Consider the following 24,361-nt stretch of genomic DNA (forward strand, 5'->3'; position numbering starts at 1 on the left):
CAGTGATCTCCCATCTTGATAGCCCCAGGGCTGTAAGTGCCATCTGCGGCACGGTCCCTCGCCACGGCTTGATTTCTCCTAGGCAGAAGTGGTTCCTGAGGCTGGCACCTACTTCTGCAGTCACTGAAGCAGAGAGGTAGAACGGCTAACAGAGCACCAAAAGTCAGCTAGCAGATGGCTGTAAAACCTGCCGCCTTTCTGCTGCCGCCTTGTTCGTCTGGGAGTCGGGCCGTGGCGGCGAGCGGAGCGGTGGCAGGTGCCGTGGCAGAGAGCGCTGCGGCCATGTTTAAGAAGCGTCTCTAACACATCCATGTAATTCCAGCTGAGCAATCGTGGCGCGGAGGTGTTTCTTCTCCTCTGCTTGATGTAGTTATTCTGATTTGAAATCAGAGGACCAAATCTTCACGTAGCATAAGTCAGTGTCTTGCTCCATCGCAGTCAGGTGAGCGTGGCTTCAACGGTGTCTGGAAATTTGGGGCTGAGCTAATTACATCTGCTTCAGCTCTTGTGCACACGTGTGTGTGTGTGTGCAAAGGTTGTTTTGTCGATTCCCTCTTGGTGAGCCCTTTCTTATGACACCTGTGTTCTTCTCTGGGTTTGAAATGCTGCCACATGTAACCCCCCTGAGCAGCCTGCCCTCCTGTAAACCTCTTAGCTGGGAGCAGCAGGCAGCTCGTGAGGATGCAGCACTGCCTTGTCAAGGGGCTGGGTATGGAGGGGAGGCATTTTGGCACAGGGCAGCGTCTGAAAACGCTTCATGGTTGTGTTACTCCTATGAAGATAAATATTGAGAAACAAACCTGTTTATTACTCTTCCTCCGGGTCCTGTGCTTTGGCATGACTTGACCCAGATACGGATGGCCACTCGCGCTGCTTGGGGAGTTGAACATGTGGCTTTCTGAAGCCCGTACTGAGACAGCACAGTTTATTTGCGTGCTCCCAGCAAGACCTGAGGCAGATTGCTTTGTGTGGGGGTTGTGGACCACGAAGGGAGAACAGGAACATTGGGAGCATGGAGGGAGACTGCCAGCTCTTGTAATTATCTTGTAATAATTTGCTTGCAAGCTTCCTAAGCCCTGCTTCTCTTTTTGGAAACAATAAACTTTCTCTGGGAAGCACTGACACAGCTGTCTCTGTATGGAGATAATTTTGAAAGTCTGCCTTCTGCTCTGCAAAGCATAAACTGCCAAAACAGTGAAAAATGACCGTTTTCTTGGGGAAACTCTTTGGCTTCAGTGAACTCAGATTGAGCCCAAAGCTGATTTTCCAAGGAGTTGTGTGCATGAGTTATTTCCAAAAAGATGAAATTCAAATTTAGCAGAATTCCCAAGCCGGGCTGATTTTTTTTTTTTTTTTTTTTTAATTTTTTGAGGGGAGGAGGATGGGGGGAAATTAGACCATTGCTCTAAACAGCATTTAGCCAGGTCTCCATATCCTCCAGATGCTGCCTTATATGGCAGCTGTCAGCTAAAGAGGAGGCTTGAGTGAAATTACTGCTGGGAAGTGTTCTTGGTGGGGCAGCTCAGCCCCTTGTCCTGCAGAGGAATCAGTGTGGGCAGAAGCAGTGTCTGGGAGACCTCTGCTGTGACGGGTGTGTGCAGAGTTTGTCCGAGCCTATCCCTGGTGGTTCTGGAGGCTGGAGAGGCCCCACTGGTGTTGTCCAGTGTGTCTCCTGAGCCTTCACTGATGACTCTCTTGAGAGAAGTCCGCTCTGACCTCCACGCTGCCCTTGGCACAGCAGTTCTTGTAGGGCGGCAGATGAGGGAGGCAGCTTTGCTATTATCTTCTTCCATGTCTGCACGTAGGAAATGCTTGTCTTTCCCCATCTCCTCCCTCCATGCTGCCTGAACCAGGGCGATGGTGCTGCCCAGTCCCATTTACTTAGCACAAAAGCCTGTGATCAGAGATAAGGCTCTCACCCTGGCTGTCTTCAGAGGTCTTTGGTCTTGTGTGAGTTGTACGTGGACATCACCTATGACTCTTAACTAGAAGGGGATGGAAGTTAGCTATCACACTGGCCTTCTGGGGGCATGGGGAGGGAAAGGATGCTCTTTTAATAAAATCTGGATTATTGTTTGTTTTCAGCCTGTGATGATGAAGAGGAAAGGTATGAGGGTTCAAAATAGCTCTTTAGTAGAGCTGGTGAGGACAAAGGGCTAAAGTGAAGTTTTACTTAGATTTCAGTGGGTGCTTGTGTTTGCAAGCAGCAGTAACCAGTATGTGGATAGTCCCACCCAGTGGCTTTTGCAATCAGGGACTCTCTTCAGGCTTCATCAACACCTCACTAGGACAACAAATAAATAAAGGGGGTATATGTAATTGCTATCAAACACTGTCCTTAGGACATAGTACGTTCTTCCAACAGCTCCTGCCCTGCTAGTAGGTGAACAAATACAGACGGCAAACTGAAATTTAAACAAATAGAAAAACCCCAAACAGTTCTCTTGCAGTGAAATTGGCAGGTCTAATCTCTAGATGTAGGCCAGCCTTGAAACGATCTTACCTGATCCCGAAGACTTTATTTGTTTCCTCCAAGTTTTTATTTAATTTACAGTAACAATTGCTCTGCGGCTTTATTCATCTTGATCCCAGTCCAGAAATGGTGCAATGTGATTTCCTCATGTGGCTGCTGCTGCTGCAAAGACTTTTGCGTCAGTATTTCCTGTTGACTCAAATGCTCTTTCTTACTTTTGTCGACGTCAAACAGAGATAACAGATCAGGGAAGACTTCTGAGCAGTGCAAGATAGAAAAATAGAAATGTGAGGATTTCAGCATTAAGCTCTGTGAAAAAACACTCCAGCTTTCAACTCCTAATTCCTGCTGTTAGTCCCCAAGAAAGGAGGCACATAACTCTAAGTCACGCCAAATTTGCAAGTATCTGAACTATCTGCTGTTTTAAGACTTCTTTTTCCTGGCCCCTTTTTAAGCTATCTCTTCACTCTTACTCTGCCTGCTGCAAATTCCTTTTTTTCATAAAATACCACTGTTTATTTCACTGCTCAATGATTCCTGGGAGAGTGGTTGATCCTTTGCAGTTTGGCGAGCTGATGGCCTTGCTTAAGAGTAAAAATGGAAGACCTTCCTTGGCTTTCAGATCCTGGTCCCCAGAGGGTGGTCATTAGTGCTGATCTTTCTAATAATTGTTGCCAGGTAGTAGCAGGCCAATACACAAATGCTGTATTCCAAACAAGTTGTAATACCCATCCTGCTCTTTTCTTCAGTAACCCCATGGGATTTCTAAGTGTTAGGAAACCAGGCAGATAATTTGCTGGACCTCTTTTTTAAAAAAATAAATATTGGGTAGTCCAAAGTTCTGTTAGGCCTAAATGGAAGAGTTTCAGTAATTAAATAAGCCTGAAATGAGACCATGGGTGGAGGTGAGGCGTTAGCTGTTACACTTGCGAACATCATGTAACACATGCAATGATACTTGCTCAGGTTTGCAGTTAGTCTGAAGCAAGAGCTGTTTGTTACAAAAAGCTGCTAATTCCCTGTCAGCAGTAATGTGAATTTTAGAGCTTGCTGTTTCTGTGCTCACCTGAACATTTGAGAAAGAAGTAGTGTCTTCCTTTAAGCATCATAGTGCGGACAAGTACATCCAGAAATCTGAGATGGGCCATGGAGTTTTGGCAGCACTGGAGAAGCAGGACATATATGTTTTAAGTTAGGAAGAGTTAACTTTGTTTCCCTGAAGCTCACCTTTAAGGAAAGAGTAGAAAATATATGCATGTTCACCTAACTGTATGCATGTTTATACAAGCATATATATTACTTACATAAATACACACACACACACACACAATCCATCATGAGGTGGCTGGTAAATTAAATTACTTCCTGTTGGAGATCTGGCAAGAGGGATTTCTTTTTTAAGTATGAGCTTGAAGAGATGCCTGGACAAGCTGGGCTAGATAAGCATGTGACATGTGGAGAGATCAGTGAGGAAGGAGGCAGGAAAGAATAACAAGGAGATGTAAAAGCTGGCCTGGCTGGCAAGGCAGAGGCGATATGTGCGCTGCAGCTGGAGGAAGGGTTGCTGAACAGGTAGGCAAAGCATATTTAACCAACTGCAGCAAAGATGTGGTGTTAGAGATCTGATGTGGGCTGAAGAGCCAAGGTTGCTGGTGGATTTGCAGAGTTTGTGCTGCTCTGGCTTATACTGCTGCCATAGACAAGCCAGCTTGGGTGTTTTTCAGCTGCCCTGTAATAAAGGCAGAGTGAAACAGTGAAGTATTGTTGTTTATGTGGACTGGAGATAGCACGTAAAACGTGGCTTTGTTGCTACATGCAGTGTTATTGTGAGATTGCTGGGAATACATCTATCTTAGCTTCTGGAAGGAGCCCAGAAGGAGCTGTTGAGCAGACCCCAGGATGATGACAAGAGGCAAGCTGTCCTCATGTGTCACAAGCCATTTGCTTTCCTGCTGATGTCCAGAGCGGAATGAAAGGATTTGTGGTTGCTTTTCTTCTGCTGTGTGCATCTCAAGATGTTAATACCAGTAGTCATTTCAAGCTGGCTGGTTGCCAGAAAGCAGAGCATAACAATGCTTATCCTCTTAAACTTAGAGAGGGTTTAAAACTAGCTTGTAGATGACTAACATCAAGACTTGGGAAGGGGCTTGTGGGGAAGGAAGTGCAATAGTAGCATTAAAAGGCTGACTGGTCTCAACTGAATTGTATGCCTCTTTTTTTTCTAGTCTGCTGTTCCTGATATTCAGAGTAAAACTGAAACAATCAATACTGAATGTCCTGAAACAATTACTAGGGGAAATTTCTGAACCAGACTGCAACAATTCTGGGGTTTAGTTTTGTGTCAAATCACTGTGTGTCCTTCCTCTCACAGTTAAGTGAGCACTCCTTTTGCGTGCATTAAACTCATACCCAGACTGTTGAGCATGCAGCTTAAGCAAGTGCCTCCCTATCTGTAGACTTTTGCAAAAACCAGAACAAAGCCAAGAAAGAAACCTCAGAGACCAGCAGCTGTGGTTAATGAGGTGAACTTTACTGAACAGGTTGCTTTTCTGCCCCGCAGAAACTTCGGTTTATACTTTATCCTTATCAGTTCCTTCATCACCCAGAGGTCTCTGAACGTTAATCAGAGGAAAGGTGAAATCTGAGGGCCCAGAAGGCAGCTGCCGTGCAAGTGTATGGCAGCAAATCCCATTCTGGAAAACAATGCAGATTCCCCAGGAACAGTGTTGGGATACCCTTGAGACGTCGTGCTGTCATGGTGAAGCTGCAGTGTGTGAACAGTCTGGTTATGCACATTATATTACGGAGCATCTTTCCCTAGAGAGCTGCAGTGTTTAGTATGGAGCAAGTGACTTTTTACAGATTTCTCTTGTGCTCGCTCAGGGGTATCATTTTCTGCTGATTCAGGCTAAGGACAGATTGGGAAACCCTCCCGGAGACAGTTAGTGATGAGCACACACCTACTGATATGCCTAATCCTAATTCATTTCATTACTTGGGGGCGAAATTTTTGGGGAGAGTACAGGGCAAGGAGTTACTAACAGATCTTCCTGATATTGACTTAATCTTTCCTGAAAAAGTCAGGAAATTTTTTTTTTTCCCACCCCAATGTCTCATGGGTGCTTAATCTGTTTTTGTTTGGGAGATAATAGTTTTACTTAGAATTTTCTAAGCCTGACAGAGGATGTGATTAATGCTGTTCATATCTGTTGTGTTTGCGTGTGTGAAGGATCGCCTGTTCTTTGTGATGGAGTTCGTAAATGGCGGGGACTTGATGTTCCATATTCAGAAGTCGCGTCGCTTCGATGAAGATCGGGCCCGGTTCTATGCTGCAGAAATTATTTCAGCCCTTATGTTTCTCCATGAAAGAGGCATCATTTATCGGTGAGCTCTGCATTCATTCATTCATTCATTCATTCATTCTCTTTGTCTGAACCCCACGGCTGAGATGATAGCTTGAGTTTTCTGCTTGGATAAATAATTGGTGCCCACTAGGAACAAGTTGTCAGCTGGGATTAACAGTACCTCCATTTTCCCCCTGCACATTGTCCAAGGTGCAGCAGCAGCTTCCAGGGAGGAATGAAGTTGCTGGCTGCAGTATTGACTATAGAGAAGCTTTTCCTATGATGTGTGTGCAAGCACATAGAAAACCAGGTTTTCCTTCTGAGGAGCAGGGGATAGATTTTGTGTTGGTGTCAATTTATGTAGCTGGTTTATATCGGCCCCAGAACTGCCCCTTGTCTGCACCTCAGGTGCCTGTGTGGCTGCTGGGCATCAGCTGCTGACCGACAGAAGCCTCTGCCGTGCTGCTTTGGGCCTGACCTGCTGCTGGAGAGCATGTGTCAAACTGATGACACAGGGAGGGGCATTAAGTGAAACCTTCCTAGGTTTTCTGGGAGGTAAATGCAAGGAGCTGTTGCTTTTGCCACTGTGTGCCTTGTTATTTAAAGGCTAAGATGTGCTGGTTACACCCAAGCCTCTTTATTTCTCTATTAGGTATGGACCTGTGTTTAAACCCTATCTATTTGACATACCTATCCAGTGCCACACAGCCATGAAAAGTCTTTTCTTTCCTGCCATGATCCTACAGCAGGAGTTTTTCCTTCCTGTCCATGGCTGGCATCTTTTCATTTGTGACAGGATTGGAGCATCATTGCCTCCCTGCGTCAGCCTCCACTCCCAGGTCTAAAGGCTGTTCTCAGGAAGCTATTTCCCATACGCAGCTCTCTTTTTATTTGTCATTATTCTGTACTCAGGGGGGCAGTTTGGTTATATTTTTTCCCTTCTGCACTGCCAAAGTGCTCCCCTGTCAGCTCAATCATCAAGGCATAGGCCAGACAGCCAGTCTGCTTTGCAGAGGCCTCCCTGGCCAAGATGACCATTTGACCAGTATCGTCCCATATACGCCAGGGACAGAGCAAGACCTCTTCTGGAGTAGAACAGGACAGCTAGAGCAGGGAGATGTCATCACTGAGACAGTCTGGTTATACAGAAAGGTTTCTTTCTGACATGCTTTGCAGGACACTTCTGGCATCCTCTTGCCCAAAGCACTGGAAAGGAGGAACAGTCAGTTGTTTTCTTTGGAATACTGTGCTTGGGTTCCAGCAGCAAAGCATGCATATGTGGGTATGGTCAGCTGTAGCCCTGCTCAGTCCTGCTTGCAGCATGCCAGCACTGCAAAAAATAATGTCAACTCTCTCTTTTAGCTGCTTGGTTACAGTTGTACAGCCGGGACCCACAACTGGGTTCAGGATGGGACCAGTTCTGATCCCAGTCAGGCTTTGTTAGTACCATTTCAGACTGTGGGTTGGGCCAAATGTCGTTTGGTTTGGGGCTTTGCATAGTTTAACCCAGGTGATGTAGTTCTGTGTTTAGTAGTGCATCCTCCAGTATCAGATAAACCCAGGTTTGAACACGCTAAATCCAGAACAGCTGAAGGCTAAAGTGGCCAAAGGGCTGGGGCCTGTGCAGGGGACACTTTCCTGTCTGACGTTGAGATGATAGGATAAATCAAGTAAAAGCAACTCCTCTTCCTCTTCCTAGCTTGAGCTCCAGTAAGAAACAGATGGTCAGGTGAGGACAGAGACTATTAAATTATTTTTAAGTATGAAATCATATGATATATGTGGTACGGCGAAATAGAGGAGTTTCATTTTAATATTCTCTGGATCCTGAGAGTATGAAAATCGGTAGTGATGTATACCATATGTATTGAGCTTCTAAAGCACAGTGATTGTCTGCATAGAATAACAAATCTACTTACTCTACAGCTGGATTTCAGTCTGATTCTTCCCTTGTGAATAATGCCAGCCGCTGAAGAGAGACCCTGCCAGATAATTACGCAAATGACATTATCCTTAAAATAGTGACATCCAGTAGTTATTGTCAATCATTCAGCAGCAAAACTGTGTCTGTGCATAATGTAATGCCACTGTGCTTACAGCTTGTTCCGTCCCCCCAGCCTGCTGCTTGTCACAGAGCAGGAGTAATCGATCCCTCTGGGTTTTGGCACTCTTCAAGTGCTGCCGTAATTCATGATAGAAACTGGAGGAGTAATTGAAAAGCTCCTTGAACAACTGCATGGTCTTTGAACTTGCTGGAAAACTGTTTGAGCCGTGGAGTCAGGTAGCTTCAGCTGCATGTGGCAGATTTGTGGGGGGATGACTTCGTTTTTTAAAATTAGTTGGAGTGACTGTGTTCTGGAAGTTGTAAGGGGAGAGGGCTGCTGGCTACGGCTGTACTGAGCTGAGGTTGCTTCTGTCAGGTCACGAACACTGGGCTCCAGGAGGGAGTCTGCAGGATGGAAGGAGATACTCAGAAGGGAATCACTGCACTTGTGTAAGAGAGTTCGGAGGTTTCATGATCAGAATGTGAGTGCTTGCTTAGGAAGCTGGGAGCATTGGGGAAGAGACACCAGGAAAAACCTGACCAGAAAGTGTTTTGCCCCAAGCTGTTCAATGTACCTATTCTTTCTGGATTCCCAGTGTCAATGCTGGCCTAGAATATCCTGTTTTCTTCTGGGCTAATCTTAAACATAATAATACTGTATCTTTCCTTGCCCCCTTCAAGATTAAGCACTTCAGGAGAGAGTCTGCATTTACCAACACAATGAGTGTTCTCCCGGTAAGTCAAGTTGCTTTTGCCACAAGTGCTGCCAAAAGCTGGGTCTTCTCAGCTTTGAAATGCCAGAGAGTCTTGAGAGCTGGCACTGAAAGTTTGTCGAGAAGTAGCTGAATCGTGTCGCTTTGGCATGGAGTGACAATGCTGGTAACAGCTAAAATCAGGTGTTTGTTGATTCCTTTTCTGGCCACACATACGCAATTTGAAATAACCATACTGCAGTATTTCTGCAATTGCTACTGTGAGTCTGTGAGAATGGGGTTCCCGAGGCAGATGGTGTGTTTAGGTTATGTGACTTTTTAACATTAAAACCAGGCTTACTGCTGGATTGATGCTCTCATAGGATGGTTTTCATGATGCAACTGAAATTTTCAGTAAGTTTGCTTCACACTTCGAGGAAACTCTGCTTTTTGTTACTAAGCACTGGCCAGAATAAAAGTCCCATAAATGTATGTCTGTGTATTTGGGGTTTTTTAAAAGAGAGCTTTCAGTTTTACAGAATTTTTTTTTTTTTTTCATTTACAACACTGCAAATGAGAGATGGCTTTCTGGCCTTATCAAGGAAACATCTCTGTCTTGCCCTAAGCTGAGATCTATCTGTCAACTCAGCAGCGCCTATTTATAGTTGCTTCCTGAAAAAATGTCAACAAGCACAGTGTGGTTCCTTATCCCATCATACAGAGGGTAGGACTAGAATGCATCCAGCCCATGAAAGCAAGCTTTTCAACACGTCAAATCATAGTATGTTGTGCACCCCTAACCCCAGAGGAGTAGGACAAGGACATATTTGGGATCAGCTTATGCTGGATGTTGCCAGGAAAAGGTTAGGTGGTAATCAAGGCTATTGTAGATAAAATCTTTGCTCACAGGGCACTGTTCTTGCACTGCTGCTTTCTTTAAGCTTACCTCTAAAGGAAAATAGTATGCTGGGTCCTGGTGCAGGTAGGGAGGTTGGTTTGTGATTTTTATCTAAAGACTGTATGTGCTATTTTTCTTGAGGCAGCTCTTCCCGACTTTCACTTTCCAGTTCAGCAATTCCCAGGGTAGGGGAAGCATATTTTGGCTTCTGGACAGGCTGGAAACAAAACAAAACAGTGTGCACATCTGAGCAGTATTAGATTGCATAGTGGCTTACTCAATGCAAGTGAGCTAGTCCACTCAGTCTTCTAAAAAGCAAAGAGCTAGTAAATGATTATAAGGGTTTATTTTGAAAGCAGGACTTTTCCTTCCATGTAGCATTACTGTAAGAATGGCTTACATGGAGTTGGGTAGTAGAGATACCCGCGTGCCCCAGCTCACCGCTTGGCACAGCACCATGACAGATACATCGTTAAGGGCATAGGTAGCGTAGCGTGTAGGTAATGTAGCTGATCAAGTGCCAGGGGAGCTAAAAGGCTGGGCTAGAGAGCTTGGGAGAAGGACTGGTGGTTGGCTGACTGAAGAACCTTGGTTTTGCCCTGAGGGCTTGTTCTAGTTTGCTTATTCTGCTGTCTTTATGTCTGTATTGATAATTTTAATGCAACTGGCCCTTCTAGAGATGGTCCGGGTCTGCTTGTGCTCCGTTATGCCTCTGAATGTAGGATGGTGTGCACAGAGTCCCCATGCTCTGATGTGGCACCAGCCACCATTAAGTAGGTCCTGTGACTTGATTGTGTTTAATAGGATGTGTGGTCCCTTTGGAAGGCAAAAGATAATTATACAGTTATCCAGATGAGAACAAGGTCTTGCCTTGGGTCTGAACACTAGCTCTTGGGGAAAATAGGATAGGCTCATTAACCTGAAGTGTTTACTTTTCTGTGTGTTACCTGAAAGCATCACCTTCATGTGTGTGGTACTTCTTATGACAGGGAAAAGCACCGTCTCCTCTGTGACCAGGTCTGTGAAATCATCACCTTTCCTTAGTGTAGGAGACCCATCAGGTCTGCAGCTGTGTGTCTTATGACTGTTGGCTTTTATAGGGAATGAATTTTTGCAGCAGGTTAATTCCCTGCCAATTCAAACAATAAGCCTGTGACACTTTTAGGAAGGTTTACATAAGTCTTTTACAGAGACCAGTTTTGCTGGAAAGGCTCTTATTAAACTGAAACAACACTAAAGTTTCTTTCAGCAAAATCAATTAAAAATTACATGATGAAAACAGAAGCTGAATGCCTTTCCTAATTACATACAGCCACTGTTAACAGAGCAACTCTTATTAGCGTGCTGTTTGCTTTTTCCATGGGTCAAGACATTGTAGACATGGGATCCCTCATGTTCTCTCTCTGTTGATTTTTTTTTTTTAGGATTTTTTGGCAACTGGTGAATTTGTTTATTCTTATCTCATGCCCTTTTTCACATCTGGAGCCAGATCTTGTTTCCCCTGAGGTCAAGGGGCTTTCCCCAGGGAGGCAGATTAGCAGTTGAACTGGATCTGTGACTGATAGTGCCCTGCAAGGCAAACTGACTGGCTAGGGGGCTATCCAGGGATTACCATTGGTTTGTTTAGGTGCTATGCATAGCTTTGTTTTCTTAGCAAATAAAGATAAGTATTTTTTTTAATGAGATGGTTTTAAGCTTTTCTGAAAACTTTTTTGCTTGAATGTGCTACAGTAGATGCACCTGTAGGTAGTCTTTGCTGTATTTGATGCCTCCCTCTTGCCCCTGATTTGACAACATGTGAGCAGAGGCAGGTTTGCATACGAGAGGAAAGGGTGGGAAACAGCTTGGCCAGTGCCAAAACGGGTGTGCGCCTCTGCTCTGTGGAGTACCATAACCTCAGCTGTGGGATCTGGTCCCTATCACCTCGAGACCTCCTAGACCTGGTGCTTTCCTGGATTGGGGCCCTGAAGACAAGAGTAGATATATGTAAGCAGAACAAAATGAAGGATGTGCTGTGTTATGAGAACAGCGGAAAGAATGAAATATAAGCCGATTTTACGGTGAATGAGTGAAGCAAATCAGCTAAAAGCTGCAAATTGGCACAGAATAGCATGCCAACAGCCCCATCCCTACAACAACTGCTTAGTGCAGAAGAGAAGTTTTCATGCTGGAGTCTCTGGAAATGCTTCATTCAGCTCTGGAAAATACAAAGGAATGTCTCTAAGGGTCAGGGGTGTAGTAATGTCTGTGGATATCTTATCTGACACTCAACAGCTCATGTAGACTGGTTTGTGCTTCTAGAAGTGCATCTTCCACATTGTTTTCCACTCAAATGTGGTTGTTGCATGTTTGCAGGCCGGGCTCTTTTACAGCCTCTGGCATGCACTGTTTAAAGTGTTGTTTCTCTGCACTTGATCAAATGGAAAGTGCAGAGAAAAAAACCCAGCCTCTCACGTTTCCATGTCATGTTTAATCAGTCACTGTGGAGGACAGTTTAGTCCTGATTTACAGTTATGCTTACGAAGAGCAGTCCTGTTTTGAGATCCACATATCGGATCTCTGTGCCCCATTGACTCCACTGTATATAGTCTGTGAACTTTAATGCAACTTTCCACATGACTAAGGACTACTGAATAGCCTACAGAAGTTATTGGCTCTGCTAGTGTCTACTTTTCCTTTATGGTTATATAAAAGGATTGATTTGAAACCTGCAAACCCTGCACATAATGAGTTTGTATGAATCATTAAAACCCAGAGCTTGAAGGGGCCTCAAGTTTGTCTAGTTCATCCACCTGCCCCAAGGCTGGATAACCTTTACCTAAATGCAGGTCTCTTGTACTTTCACTCTTCTTTGGTGTAGTTGTTAACATTTGCATGTAATAACTTGTGTGCTACACTCTTACAGACACAGACTCTCATTTACCGAATGTTTGAAATGAGAGCTCAGTGTTAGTTGGGAATTCTGGTACTGGTGCAATAAAAATAAGTAATACTGCTCATCTGTGGAGGGGATAAGTGATTAGATGTGACTTGGGTTCTGTCATTCTTTTCTTGACTAATACATCCTTATGAAGGTATTTCACAATTAAAAAGCATGCAGATGCAATTTCAGAGATAGCTATGTGTAATGATTATAGACAAGTTCTTAAAGAAAGGAGCCCAGAATTAGACACAATCTTTAAGTCCCAGAGCACCTGGGAATATTTAGGTTAGAACTTCTGAAACTAAGAAACTTCTCTACAAAAAGGCCATTTTTCTGCCTTTCCTGCCCTCTTCATTCTTTTTTAAAGGTATGAAGGTCATGAGAACGAGAAAAAATAAAAATTGAAATAAATTTTAAGATGTTATGTAAAATTTATTTTTAAAAACTACCCCTAAATATTATTGCTACCTTTTTAGCCAGAACCGCTCATCTGACTTTTAACATGTTCCCTGAGATCAAGGGCATTCAGGCCTATGATTTTAAGGACACAATTTTCAAAACTTTTGCTCTGAGATCTTCAGAATTGCCCAGCATTAATCCAGTCATTTTATTGATCTTTGCACTCATCTCGAATTGAGGAAGCTTTCAATATTAATGTCAGAGAATATGACCCCTGAGTTAGCATTAGGGAGGCTGATATATATAGCTGAGGAAAAGGTCTCTGTCAACCTTAATAAATGTTTTGTACAATTTTTTAAAACAAAGATTATGCCAACAAAATACTGTTGCATCTGCTCCCTTTGACTTGCTGAAATGGAAGATTTCTTTCAACATGACATGCTGCAGTGGGTGAAGCTACTATATATGTAAGGGAGACAATGAGAAAATCAGTATTGTTGACACACTTGGCCTGCAGCAACTGCCGTAGCTGTACAGGGAGAATTTGACTTATTCTTTTACCTGTAGCAAGATCAGTGCCTGATGCTTCCTTGGTCAATAATCCCAATGTTTAGATTTTAGTTTTTCTACCAGTGAGCATGTAGGTACTCTGGTTTTATGCAAACAGTGGAATTCTGTAAAGTCACTCAGCAGCTTTTAATATCAGTGGTGCACCATTGTAGTGCCTTGTCTTTAGATTCTAGTTCAGAGTCATCAGCTGCCTGTAATGATACAGATATAAACTAGAAATAATAACACAGTAGAAAATTTCAACTGTTACATTACAACACTGCAGTAATAGTTGTGGTTTATAATTCAGAATTTCTGTAGGAGAAAATTCCATCTCCTGCCAGTGGTACGCTGGGCAGGACAGCGGGCACAGCTTTGCTTCTGCCCTCTGCGAGGCAGTGGAGCTGGTGCTGGGGCTTGTAGTTAGGTGCTGGTGTGGGCCAGGATGCAGATTGCGAAGCCTATTCCCATGGAGCAAGGGGAAAGCATTACTCATCATTTGGCCTCTGAGTCATAACACCTTTGCTGTTAATAGGATCAAGAACCTCCCCTTTTATGAGGCTGTGCCTAAAGGCACAATTTAGTCTTGGAATTGTATTACCCGATTATTATTCCACTAAAGCAGGTGGCGGTATTCCAGCTGACAACAATGGAAACGGGAGCAAGCCTTCAAGTCTCAACGGTGTACAAGGTGTGATATATTCAAAGCCACAGAGATCCTCCATGCTCTGAGCTGACTTCTTCCAAATCAATTAAAGTTTCACAAGCACGATTTATTATTAACATCTAGTGCCACTTTCACAAATCTCTCGGCAGCATAGTAGAGAAGTGCTTCTGGATCAGGAAAATTCCTTCCAGCTAGGAGAAGTTATTTACTAGCTAAATCCCTGATCCAGGCATACTGCCATGGCAAAGTCCATACAATAAGGATGTGAATGTTTGCATCTGAACCATTTCTGATCTACGCCGTTTTGGGGAAGGCAGCAGTGTCATGGTGCCTTGCCAAAGTGGGTCATGGCTTCTGTTTATTGTGTTGGAAAAGCAAGGGGGCTGGAGGAGGGGATGGGGTGCCGGGCGGGAAATTGGGAAGAGCAGGGTTAGCTGTGCAAGGTAGCAGGAGGAAATTTTTCCATGTGCAAACCTGTGTGGTAGAAGGGGTGGTAGGAAGTGATCCCTTCAAACTCTTTATGGGCTTTCAAATAAGCCTGCATGTGCTGTTGTAGCGAGGCTGCAGTGTGCAGGCTCTGTGGCACCCATGTTAAAGTGTGCGTGTGTGACATTTAGCATGCAAGCTTTGGGTTTTCTCCTCCCTTCTCTAGATCTGGTTACGTTCCTTTTGACATTTACCTGAGTATGAGAATGTAGCAAGGTCCCATGTCCTTTTTGACTTGTGCCTAAAAGCTGAATCAGTGTCCTTTGTATTTCTGTTTGTCAGTATCTCTTGACCATAAGTTGAGGAATTGTATGCTTATCTATGTTTTGGGGATTTTGACACAATCTTGCAACTTAATGTAGCCTTTGCCATTGCATGCACCTTTTCTTAAATTTTCCCTCTTCTTTTATAACTATTCTTCCCAGCTGGAGCTTCCCATTTCAGTACTTCTCATGTCACTAGTTTGAAACCTGGTGCCCAAAGAGCAGCTTTACAGCCAGAATTTCTACCTTCAGCCACTGTTGAGCACAGAAGGGAGCAAAGATCTTGGCAGCTGGCTCCTGCTTCTTGCTTCTCTGCCCAGCCTTGATAAATGAGAAAGCCAAGGAGCTGCTCTGACTCATGCCAGCTGGCCAAGCTCCCAAAGAGACAGCCCACCCACCGTGAAGGTCAGAGTGTGACACTGCCCGGAGCATGGAGCAAGAGCCGGCCCTGTCAGTGGTGTTCCCGCTGGGGTCTCTTTGGGGCCAGGGCCAACCCCCGCAGGAGAGTTACAGCTCTCCATCTCCTTTGCGCGTCTTGAGATGCAGCAAGCCAGCAAAGCTTCAGCTGGTCCAACTCACGCATTGAATCGCAGAGTTAATTGCAGTGTTGTGATGGCTGATTGATGGCAGCCAATCTGCTGGCGATAGGTTTGAGATGGGACTAGTGTAACTCATACCTGAACTCTCGATTTTTTTTTTTTTTTAAATTTTTTTTTCCCCCCCTACCCCCACACAAAGAGAAAATGCACAAATAAGCCTTTATTGCACTGTATCTGTTAAATGGATAGCTTTTATCTGTGACTGAGCCACTTGAAACATACTTTTCTGTCTGCTTTCAGAAAGACAATACTAACCTGTGCTTCTTGTTGGAAATCATGATGTTTTGGAAAGGAATCAGAGCAAAGTGAAATAGACTTTCAAACCTCTAAAGCCACAAGACGTCTGCAGCTCAAGTGCGCTGAAGTCTGATTCATGAGTGGAGAGTCTTTGTGTTGCACATTCCCCTATGCTCTTTTGACTATTCTGCTCACTGATGCTCAAATTGGTGACTACCTTGACAGGGATAGCCCCAGGGGGACAGACAGGTATTTATGGATAAAATTAATGGAAAACTGTCTTGCAGTCTGCCCTATTTACTGCACTTCGTCATCTCCAGCCACAGCTGCCTTTGGGGACCTTCAGGACTGACAGCTTTCCCCAAGCCACAGAGCAGTCAGGAGAAGTTCCTGCCAGAGCTGTTGGGTGCTGCATCCCAGCATCAGCTGGTGGCATCTCTGGACCCCCACTGGCCAGGAAGCAAGACAGCAAATTCCAACTGTTGCCATGATCCAGTAAGCTGACATTGGACTGAGGATGTGTGAAAGGGAGGGGATGTCAAATGACCATTTCTGGAGGCCTAGCTGTTACCTCTGCATAACTTAAATGTGGCATGGAGTATCAGATATCTCCATGTTCTGTCATGTCTAGGACAGGTTAATTGAAGTCACTGTTTGACTGACTGAGAGCCTTCCCTACTTTCTCTTCATTTTCTTACAGCCAGACTCATGCTGAAATTCTCCACCTCTTCTCCAGGGAAGCTCCTAATTTCCAAGTCTTTGCTCTGCTTGTGTCTTCCTTGAGACCTTGCTGTGGTTTGGGGTGGTTCAAGCTGTTCTGTTCCCTGGGGGATGCATCCAGTTAAAAGATGGCTGTCCCTCAATAGAGTTGGCTTATAGATGTGAGCACATAATTCCCATAGGCTCCTGATCCCTAATTCCCTGAAGCCCACACTGAGTATGTGAAGATGCCTGTAGCCACTGTGTATAACACAGGCATCACTCGCTCACTCGTTTGCAGGTTTTTCCTTGGCCTGTGTTGGCAGGGCTGTTCACAGCATTGGCCAAGTGAGTGGCTGTGACCCAGGCACTGTTATGTTAGGAAGAATTTCAACATTAATTACGTGTCTTGGCTTTAGGTATAATTCTGTCTCTCTGGACACCAGAAGTAGTCTCAGAAGTTTCAGTGTGGCTTTTGCAAACAAAACAAACAAACTTTATTTTACAGGCTTTGGGCTCTATAGGTTTCTCTGGGAGCATCCGCTCTTTTGGGACATTTTTCCTTTGTTTCCCTGCCACTGAGAAGGGACAGCAGTTTTTCTGGAGACGCTGCCGAGCATTGCTAACATGCTAAAGTATTTGAGCTGCAGGAAGGCTGGCACTTCCAGTCAGACAGATTAAAAAGGAAAACTTAACGTTTCCCTTTGCTCTCGGTCACCTTCCTCATTCTGAAGGGCCAGAGGAGGGAGGGATGGATGGACGAACACAATGCACTGTTGCCAGCATGGCTGTAGAGGTTGTCTGGGGCAGAAGTGTGTGCTAGGCGAGAGATGTCTATGTGGATCATGTTCTCACCCTAATGGCTTTCCTCCCCCTATCCTCCTGCCACTGAAGTCATTAATGCTCGTTAAGCCAGGATGGAAACAAACCCAAACAACAACAGTCTACAAAATAATTCGGTCACTCCAGACTTGTGTTTTTTTCCTCCAGTGAAGCAATTAGTCTCCTGTCATCCCATTTTTAGCTAGACTGGAAACAATTGGCTGGACAATAGCAATTCCTCTCCTGGCAGGGCAGTCACCGGATCCGCTCGGTGATGGGAAAGGTGAGGCGCCTTCCCTTGCTTGTCTCTGGGGGAAGAATCTCCCTAAAGAAATTCCTGTGGGCCTTGCTGAAAGCCCTAGTTTTGTGCAGCCCCTCCCGGTGAGTCACAGCCTCTGGCTCCTCTGAGAGCCCTCTGTATGGTTGCATTTTCTCTCAGCCTGCTGCAGGGTTAACCCTTCTGTGGTTTCGCCCAGGCGCTTTCATGCGTGTATGACCCATTCCACTCACTAGCTGATGATGTAGATTGTGGGTGCCAGAAAGTCATGAAGTAAACTGTGGTTTATACCAACAGCAGGCCAATATATGGGAGTCTCATGGAGCGGGGGGAAGATTTTTCCAGTCTTGCTCATCTGAGTGGTACTTGATCCTAGGAATAGCTCAGCCTGTGTAAGGGGACAGTGCTGTGGAGCAGGGGACTGTGTGATGTGAGCAAATGCATTGGAATTTGGCAAAAAGCAGGGGGTGCAATAGGGAGGACGGGGTCCAGCTGAAGTCCTGTGGTAGCACCACAGAGAGCCATGACACAGCTCAACCAGAGCAACCTGGGAAATCTCTCAATTCCTATAACTGCTTGCGACACGAGTAATGTGAAGTGCTGTCCTCTGCCGAGGGTGGAGGCTACAGCTGTGCCACGCGCAGGGCCTTCCTCTTGCTGCTGTAGGTGGTTGTAGCTCGTGGGGAATCACTGGTTTCCCCCTCCATCGCAGCACATCCCTGCAGGGCACCATGTCTAGCCGGCACACAGCACCCTTGCTGCCCCCAAAAGCACGGATGGGACAGAGCTTGGAAGGGCAGGTTCAGATAGGAAAGCAGTGTGGCCATGCTGCTGGAGGAGAGGGCTTAAATCACCAGAAAGAGGGACCTTGCTGTCTTTAGCTTCTAAAAAGCAGCCCTGATGGCACCTTAGTGGCTGGCCAGTGCTACACCCGAACACTTTCCTTTAAAGATGCATGAAGAAGCTAAGTCCGAATCCATGTTCTGTCTTGTTTCTGCACATGAGGTAAAAGCCACAGGGTTGCTAGTCAGATGCCAGAAAAAGCTCCAGCTGCCCAGGGTAACTGAGGACAAAGGGGAGCTCTGCTTGCTTGGCTGCTGGTTTAACAGTAAGTCACCTCATGTTTGAGTAATGCGTCACTAGTGCCGGAGCTCTGACATCTGTGGTATGAAGGTGCTGTGTGGGCACCAGAGCCATCGGGCTATGGAGCACTTCACCTTGAAATAGAAAGCTGGGGTGGAGAAGCACTCGGTGAAAAAATCAGCCATACAGGCTCATCTGGGGATGCGTAGTGGAAGGAGTTTCGGCCTGGTCCCTGAAGCTTGGATTAGCTCTGAGGCAGAGCCTGCTGCATCCAAACATCATAGTGGGTGTCAGCTGCACCCACTCCGTGTCTGGGCAGAGCCGCTCTGGGAGCATGCTTTGGTTGCTGTGAGGAATGGAAAGGCTGTTCATAAGGGTTGTCTTCTTGTTGGGCGTTTTCTGTTTTGAGTCATTCCAGCCATGGTGAAGGTTGCCAATGATGCCATATGTGACAGCAAGAGCTTGGTCTGGGGGCAGCAGACCAAATGCCAAAGGGTTGAGTTCCTAGCAGGGGTGGGTGTACAGACACAGGCATGAGTGATAGAAGTGCAGAGATTTAAAACCAGTGCTACAAAATTAAGGAATTAGCTGGAAAGGAAGCAAGTTGGGTTTGCATTCATATCACTGTGGTGCTTCCCAAGTCACCACGGGGACATGTGGGGTGGAAAGTGAAAGTAACCCTGTGTTTAAAAGCTAATTCCCAATGCACATGGATGTAATCTTGATGTGAAAGTGGCTGCTATGTCACAGTGTGGTTGATTTCCTGTTACAGTCTACCGTGAAGTACGCTGCAGCACCCACACCACCATCCCCCACGCAGTGTCCCCTGCTCTCACAACCCTACCGTCAAATCATTTCTCATGCGAAATCATGAAGAGGTTTGCAAACCATTTTATAGTAAAGCGCTGTGAAGTCTACTTGAAAACAGAAATGGGCAACAGGTAAACCACATCTGTATGGTGTCCCCAAAGTGCAGAGAGGACACAGGTCATCTATTGCTCCTTGTCTGCGTAGCCTACCTAGAACAGTTCCAGGAATTCACTAGCTTTAATGTATCTTTTGTGGGTGATGCGCATCAGCATATTAATATTAAAATAATTCACATTTCGTTCCTTTTTCTCAGGGCAGTAAAGAGTCATTCTGCTCTCCCTGACCCTCTAAGGTCTTCCATTAGTCATCAATCAATTATTTATTCATGGGGAGAGTATCTGAAAACAGCAGTCTGAGAGTAGCAGCACTTGACTGTGTAGATGAGTTTGAAGTGCTTGCTGACTGAACCCACTGGAATCATCAATAACATTAAGAACTGCTTTCCTGCCACAAAATAAAAATACAGCCTTGTAGGTGGAGTGTGCTAAACTTTGATGAGGACATGAGCTAAAAACCAATGCACTTTAGATGTCACCTAAGCGTACCTTTAGCAAGCACAGACAAAGAGTTTTTTGAAAAATGTTTTGCCTTCAAGTTGACTAACTTTTTTATTGTGATAGAAAATGTGTATTGTTGTGCAATTCTGGCCTGTGTAAACACGGGAAGTTTAAATGCAGAATCTTTAATCCTGAGTTTTGATCTGGTTTGGTACCATCACACCTCTCAGCAAAGATTTCTGTCTGGTTTGCCTGTTTCTTGTCTCCCTAGATTAGAAGTAAGTTTCAGTGAGGATGTGTGGTATCTTTTTCCTGCAGAAATGGATTTATGATCAAGACACTCAAGCATATAGTCAAGGCCTGTGTAAGCAAGAGGGACCTGACAACTTCAGATCTTCCCCAGTTAAAATAGTAAAATCTGAGTGTCTTGTAGTCTGTGGTGTTGGCCTGAAAAAGGCTGCCATTAGAACGGTTGTCCCAGGTACCTTGCAGTAAGCAAGGCATCCTGGTCCTGGAAAGAAGAGTGAACACACAGAGTCACAGCGTTGAATTGACTCTGAATCAGCCAACTGAAAGGCACATGCTACTCATGGGTAACACCCCCAAATTTCCATCTTAGCTGGAGCTTGCTGCACGCTAGTGTTAGTCATTATTCCCATTCCTGTCCTGAAGATGCTCCTTGTGCTTCTCTTACACAAACTTCCCAGTTCCTTCCCTGGAGTTGATATTGGGTGATGAAAGGAAAGGGGCACTGGTTCTTCATGTTGCAAAGATGTGACTGTAGTTGCCAATTGAGGGACTGGCTAGTTTTATCAGGGGAAGGACTATAATGTTTGGTTTGGAAAGCAATCTTTTAGTGTGGTGCCACAGAAAGCCAAGTCATGCCAGGAGGCATATTCCGAAAGACGCAGACACAGAGTACCACTGGGTATCCTCCTCCATGGTCGCACGTTGTAGAGGCCAATGTGCCCTATGGCACTGGGGAGGTGCCACTGGGGTTGCAGTGACTCTCATGCAGGGACTTGACAGATCTGTGTGCTAAAAACTCAAGAGGTGAGCAGTGTAAAGACAGACTTCCCTCATTCAGATCACATTTCTATCCTTTTTCTAGATGAGGTCAGTTGAGACAGTGCTTATTTTTGTTTTCTGATTCATTTGTTTTATATATTACAGAAACAGGGGATTTGGAAGCTTTTTGTGCATGGTAGCCATGTCAGCTGAGCATTGATGGACTTCTGCTCTAAGTTACTTCTGTTTTGCTTGCAGTTGGGCAACCAGCTAAGGCACCTAGTTTTGGAACTTAGATAGCCTTGCCAACTGGTGAGTCAAATTTGAGAGGGTCTGAACTGCCTTGGGAAAGCCCATGTCTCCCTGTGCTAGCTGGAGAGGGAGCTCTGACCAACGAGACTTGTGGGTTAAGTACCTGATGTGGTGCGGGGACAGCATTGGTTGTGGGCAGTTTGGGGTCTGTTTGCTGCCTGTATGGCATTTGGGGTGATATATCGGATCTAGTCTGCCCCCGTTGGCCTGGCACAAAGCTCAGTGTCGCTGGTTCCTGCAGGCAGGCAGCTTGGGAGGAGTCCCCAGAAGTGGGAGGGGGATTGCAGAAAGCTCAGCATGCCCAGCCAGGAGTTTCACCTGGCTCTGCCCTGCTTATCCAGGATACTTGGGCTTCACACAACCCTGGATGAATCACCTGTAATGAGTGAATAGCAACAGTAATCCACATGAAATGAGAAACTAAATCTTGGGATAATGACCCATTTGCTAGGCTCCTACAAATACCTCTTCCATCTGATTTCACTGCTGCTATTTAAGTGATTGTTGTGGTGAAAAGCAGGGAGATCAGAGCAGTCAGAAAAGCACTTTGTTTGCCCGCAGGTTCTTTGGAGTCTTAGAAAAAAGAGAATCAATGATATCAGTGATGGTCTCAGGTTTTTTTAAGAAACAACTCTCAAGACAGCATCTCCTAGGAAATGTATTTAAACTTTGTTCCAAGGGGAGCTAGGCAGTACCTGCCCCGCAAAGTACTGGGGTGCCTGTGTCCTTTGTGCCCACAATGTGTCACTAGCACGGAGACTCTCTTTCGCTGTTTGCATAAAAATTTAATGCAGATGGTGAGATTTTCAAAAGCATCTGTGCTGGCCCAGTGTTGCTCCTTCAAAAGTTAATAGTAAATTTGGCAGCTGAAATCTTACAGGCCAAAGCTAAGTACCTTTAAAAATCCCTCTAAAAATACAGTACTTCTGCCTTCAGCTTTGTTCATTCTATTATAGAAAGGAGATTAGCACCTATAGCCTTAGCTTTATAAATCTGGATCTGTAATTCAGAGCCTTAATAAGGTTAAGGTTTTTTTTTTTCCTAAAGGCCTACTCCAAAATCGATGGAACTTCAAAGGACTTTTTTCCACTGATTTCCCTGGATTCAGGATCAGGATCAGAGTAGAGAATTTTATCTATATCAGATGAATATGGAGAAGTCTGCCTGACTAGACATACAGGTTCAATGCAGGAGTGTCTTCCCCACAAAGCCCTGGTGGCATTATTAATACTAGCACAGGTTGGTTTGCTGCCCAAGCTGTTGCCAGAGGCAGTCTGCACACATGATTGTGATGGATACGGCCACCTTTATTTTTTTTTTTCTTTGTTATTTCCTGGAGTGAAACATTCTTCCTAAGACTCTGAGTGTGGGGAGGGTGGATTTCATGGCAGCTGTGAGATCAGCAGTGAGAGCACAGGAGAGTGGCTTTAGTGTGAGCTGCTGTCTAATTCCCTCAGGGCAGGCTTAGTGGCACACAGCGATGAAATGGGGACATGTCACTCTGTGCGGATGGAAAGAGGAGCCTTTTCAGCAACACAGTCCAACCCTGATCCTACCAGCACAGCTTGGATCTGGGACAGGGCCTTCGTACAGCTCTACGGTGGGCTGTGGGCAGTTGGTGATCTTTAACCTTGGGTAACTCTTTCACTCCATCTTGAAGCACTGAGACCATGTTGTACTGTGGGCACAAGCCTGATTTAGTTTTAATTTCTGTATTGGGTTTTGAATCAATGTTGGTCTATTTTTTTTTCAAGGTGACATAACAGGGTTATACTTTTTAACCTCTCTTGGCACCGTCAGTCATAAATCCACATCTGATTCTTGTTCATGAATTTGGGTCTCGAGTCTGTTGTACGCCTCTTCTCAAGATGTCAGGCAAGGGGACTCACAGAAAGAAGCATTGTGGTTTGGGGTTTTTTTTCTCTTTCCCTCTTTTTCTGGCAAGGGTAAAATAGGAGCTCTGTTGGGAGCAACTCAGCAAGTGATGTTTCAGGGCCAGCAAATTCCAGTGTCGCTGCCCAGTGGGACCGAGGAGTTCTATCACAGGACTGGGCTGGCGGCTCATCCGGAGAGGGAGTGCGTGGCATGCATACCAAGAGCTGGACACGAAGCCTTTTTCTGTCCACCTCTCCCCTTCCCGCAGTAAATGGGAGGACGTTTGCTCTGGGATTCGGGGAAATACCTCAAGTGTAACTCCTCTTTCCTGACTAGAGTCCCACATAAAAGAGCAGCAAATAATATATATATTATATATATGTATATATAAAAAAAAAGTACGCACACAAATGTGGACATATAAATATATATAGATTGCACCATCTTTGGGATTACTCCAACGTAGCAATCTCCAGCGCGTCTGTGTTTCAGCAGTAATGGCTCCAGCTCTCGGCCGCCCCATTTCACAAGAGTGTCTTTCTGACCTTGTAAAGCTGCCTTTGGAAACTATCATTAGCTCTCTTACAGCTGCTGTGCATGTAATAAAGGGGAAGCTTATAGGTGTGCCTGACCCTGAAGGGACTCGGGGCACCCGTGGGGTCCCACTGGATCTGCACCACTTGGGTTCAGACCCACTAACATGATGGAAGCTTTGTGATAATCTATTGTGGTATGCTGAGGGGTTTTTTATTCTATGCCTATATACTTTAGCCTACCACTCTAATTTAACTGGAAGATGAATCATGCCCATTCATCTCAATAGCAATGAAATCATGTCAGTAATTGTGTTAGCTTCCACAGACGCTTTTCTGAAGGGCCCAGAGGGAGAGTAGGTGGGACTGCTGGCACTTCAAACCATCAGAGAGGTCTTGGATCCTGGGTAATGCCAGCTCCTTTGCTGTAAGAGAAGTCAACGCCTTGGGCACTGCTTCGTCTCTGGAGCAGCAGCCTGGTGAGCGCTGGGAGGGAACCAGTGCTCTGATGTGGTCTGGGAAACCGGCTTCCAGAGAGACCCCGCCAGCAGGAAGGGGTCAGGCAGATGGGGAGCCGGCAGCACTGGGTTCCAGCCCATCTCCACCAAAAAACCCATGGTGCTGCCTTAACCTGGGCAGATGGCTTGCAGAAACTTGTCCTTATGCTTGAAGGGCTGCTTGACTTTAAAATGTAATAACAGCGCTTCTGGATACAAGTGCTTGCCAATCAGAGCTTAGTCTGAAGACCAAGCAACAGAGCAAGAATGTATTTTAAAGCTTAATCTGATTTATCCCTGTGAGTGCGTAAGAC

The 24,361-nt window shown here is 45.3% G+C and overlaps 1 protein-coding gene across 1 annotated transcript in view; it reads left to right on the plus strand.

Moving 5' to 3' along the window:
- Positions 1-24,361, plus strand: part of PRKCH (protein kinase C eta) — a 119,464-nt gene that overhangs the window by 67,324 nt on the left and 27,779 nt on the right. Inside the window, exon 10 of the mRNA XM_074820931.1 lies at positions 5,703-5,857. Within this exon, the coding sequence (XP_074677032.1) occupies positions 5,703-5,857 (155 nt within the window). The remainder of the gene's footprint in view (positions 1-5,702; positions 5,858-24,361) is intronic.

Source organism: Strix aluco, chromosome 4 (assembly GCF_031877795.1).
Source record: "Strix aluco isolate bStrAlu1 chromosome 4, bStrAlu1.hap1, whole genome shotgun sequence".
NCBI lineage: Eukaryota > Metazoa > Chordata > Aves > Strigiformes > Strigidae > Strix > Strix aluco.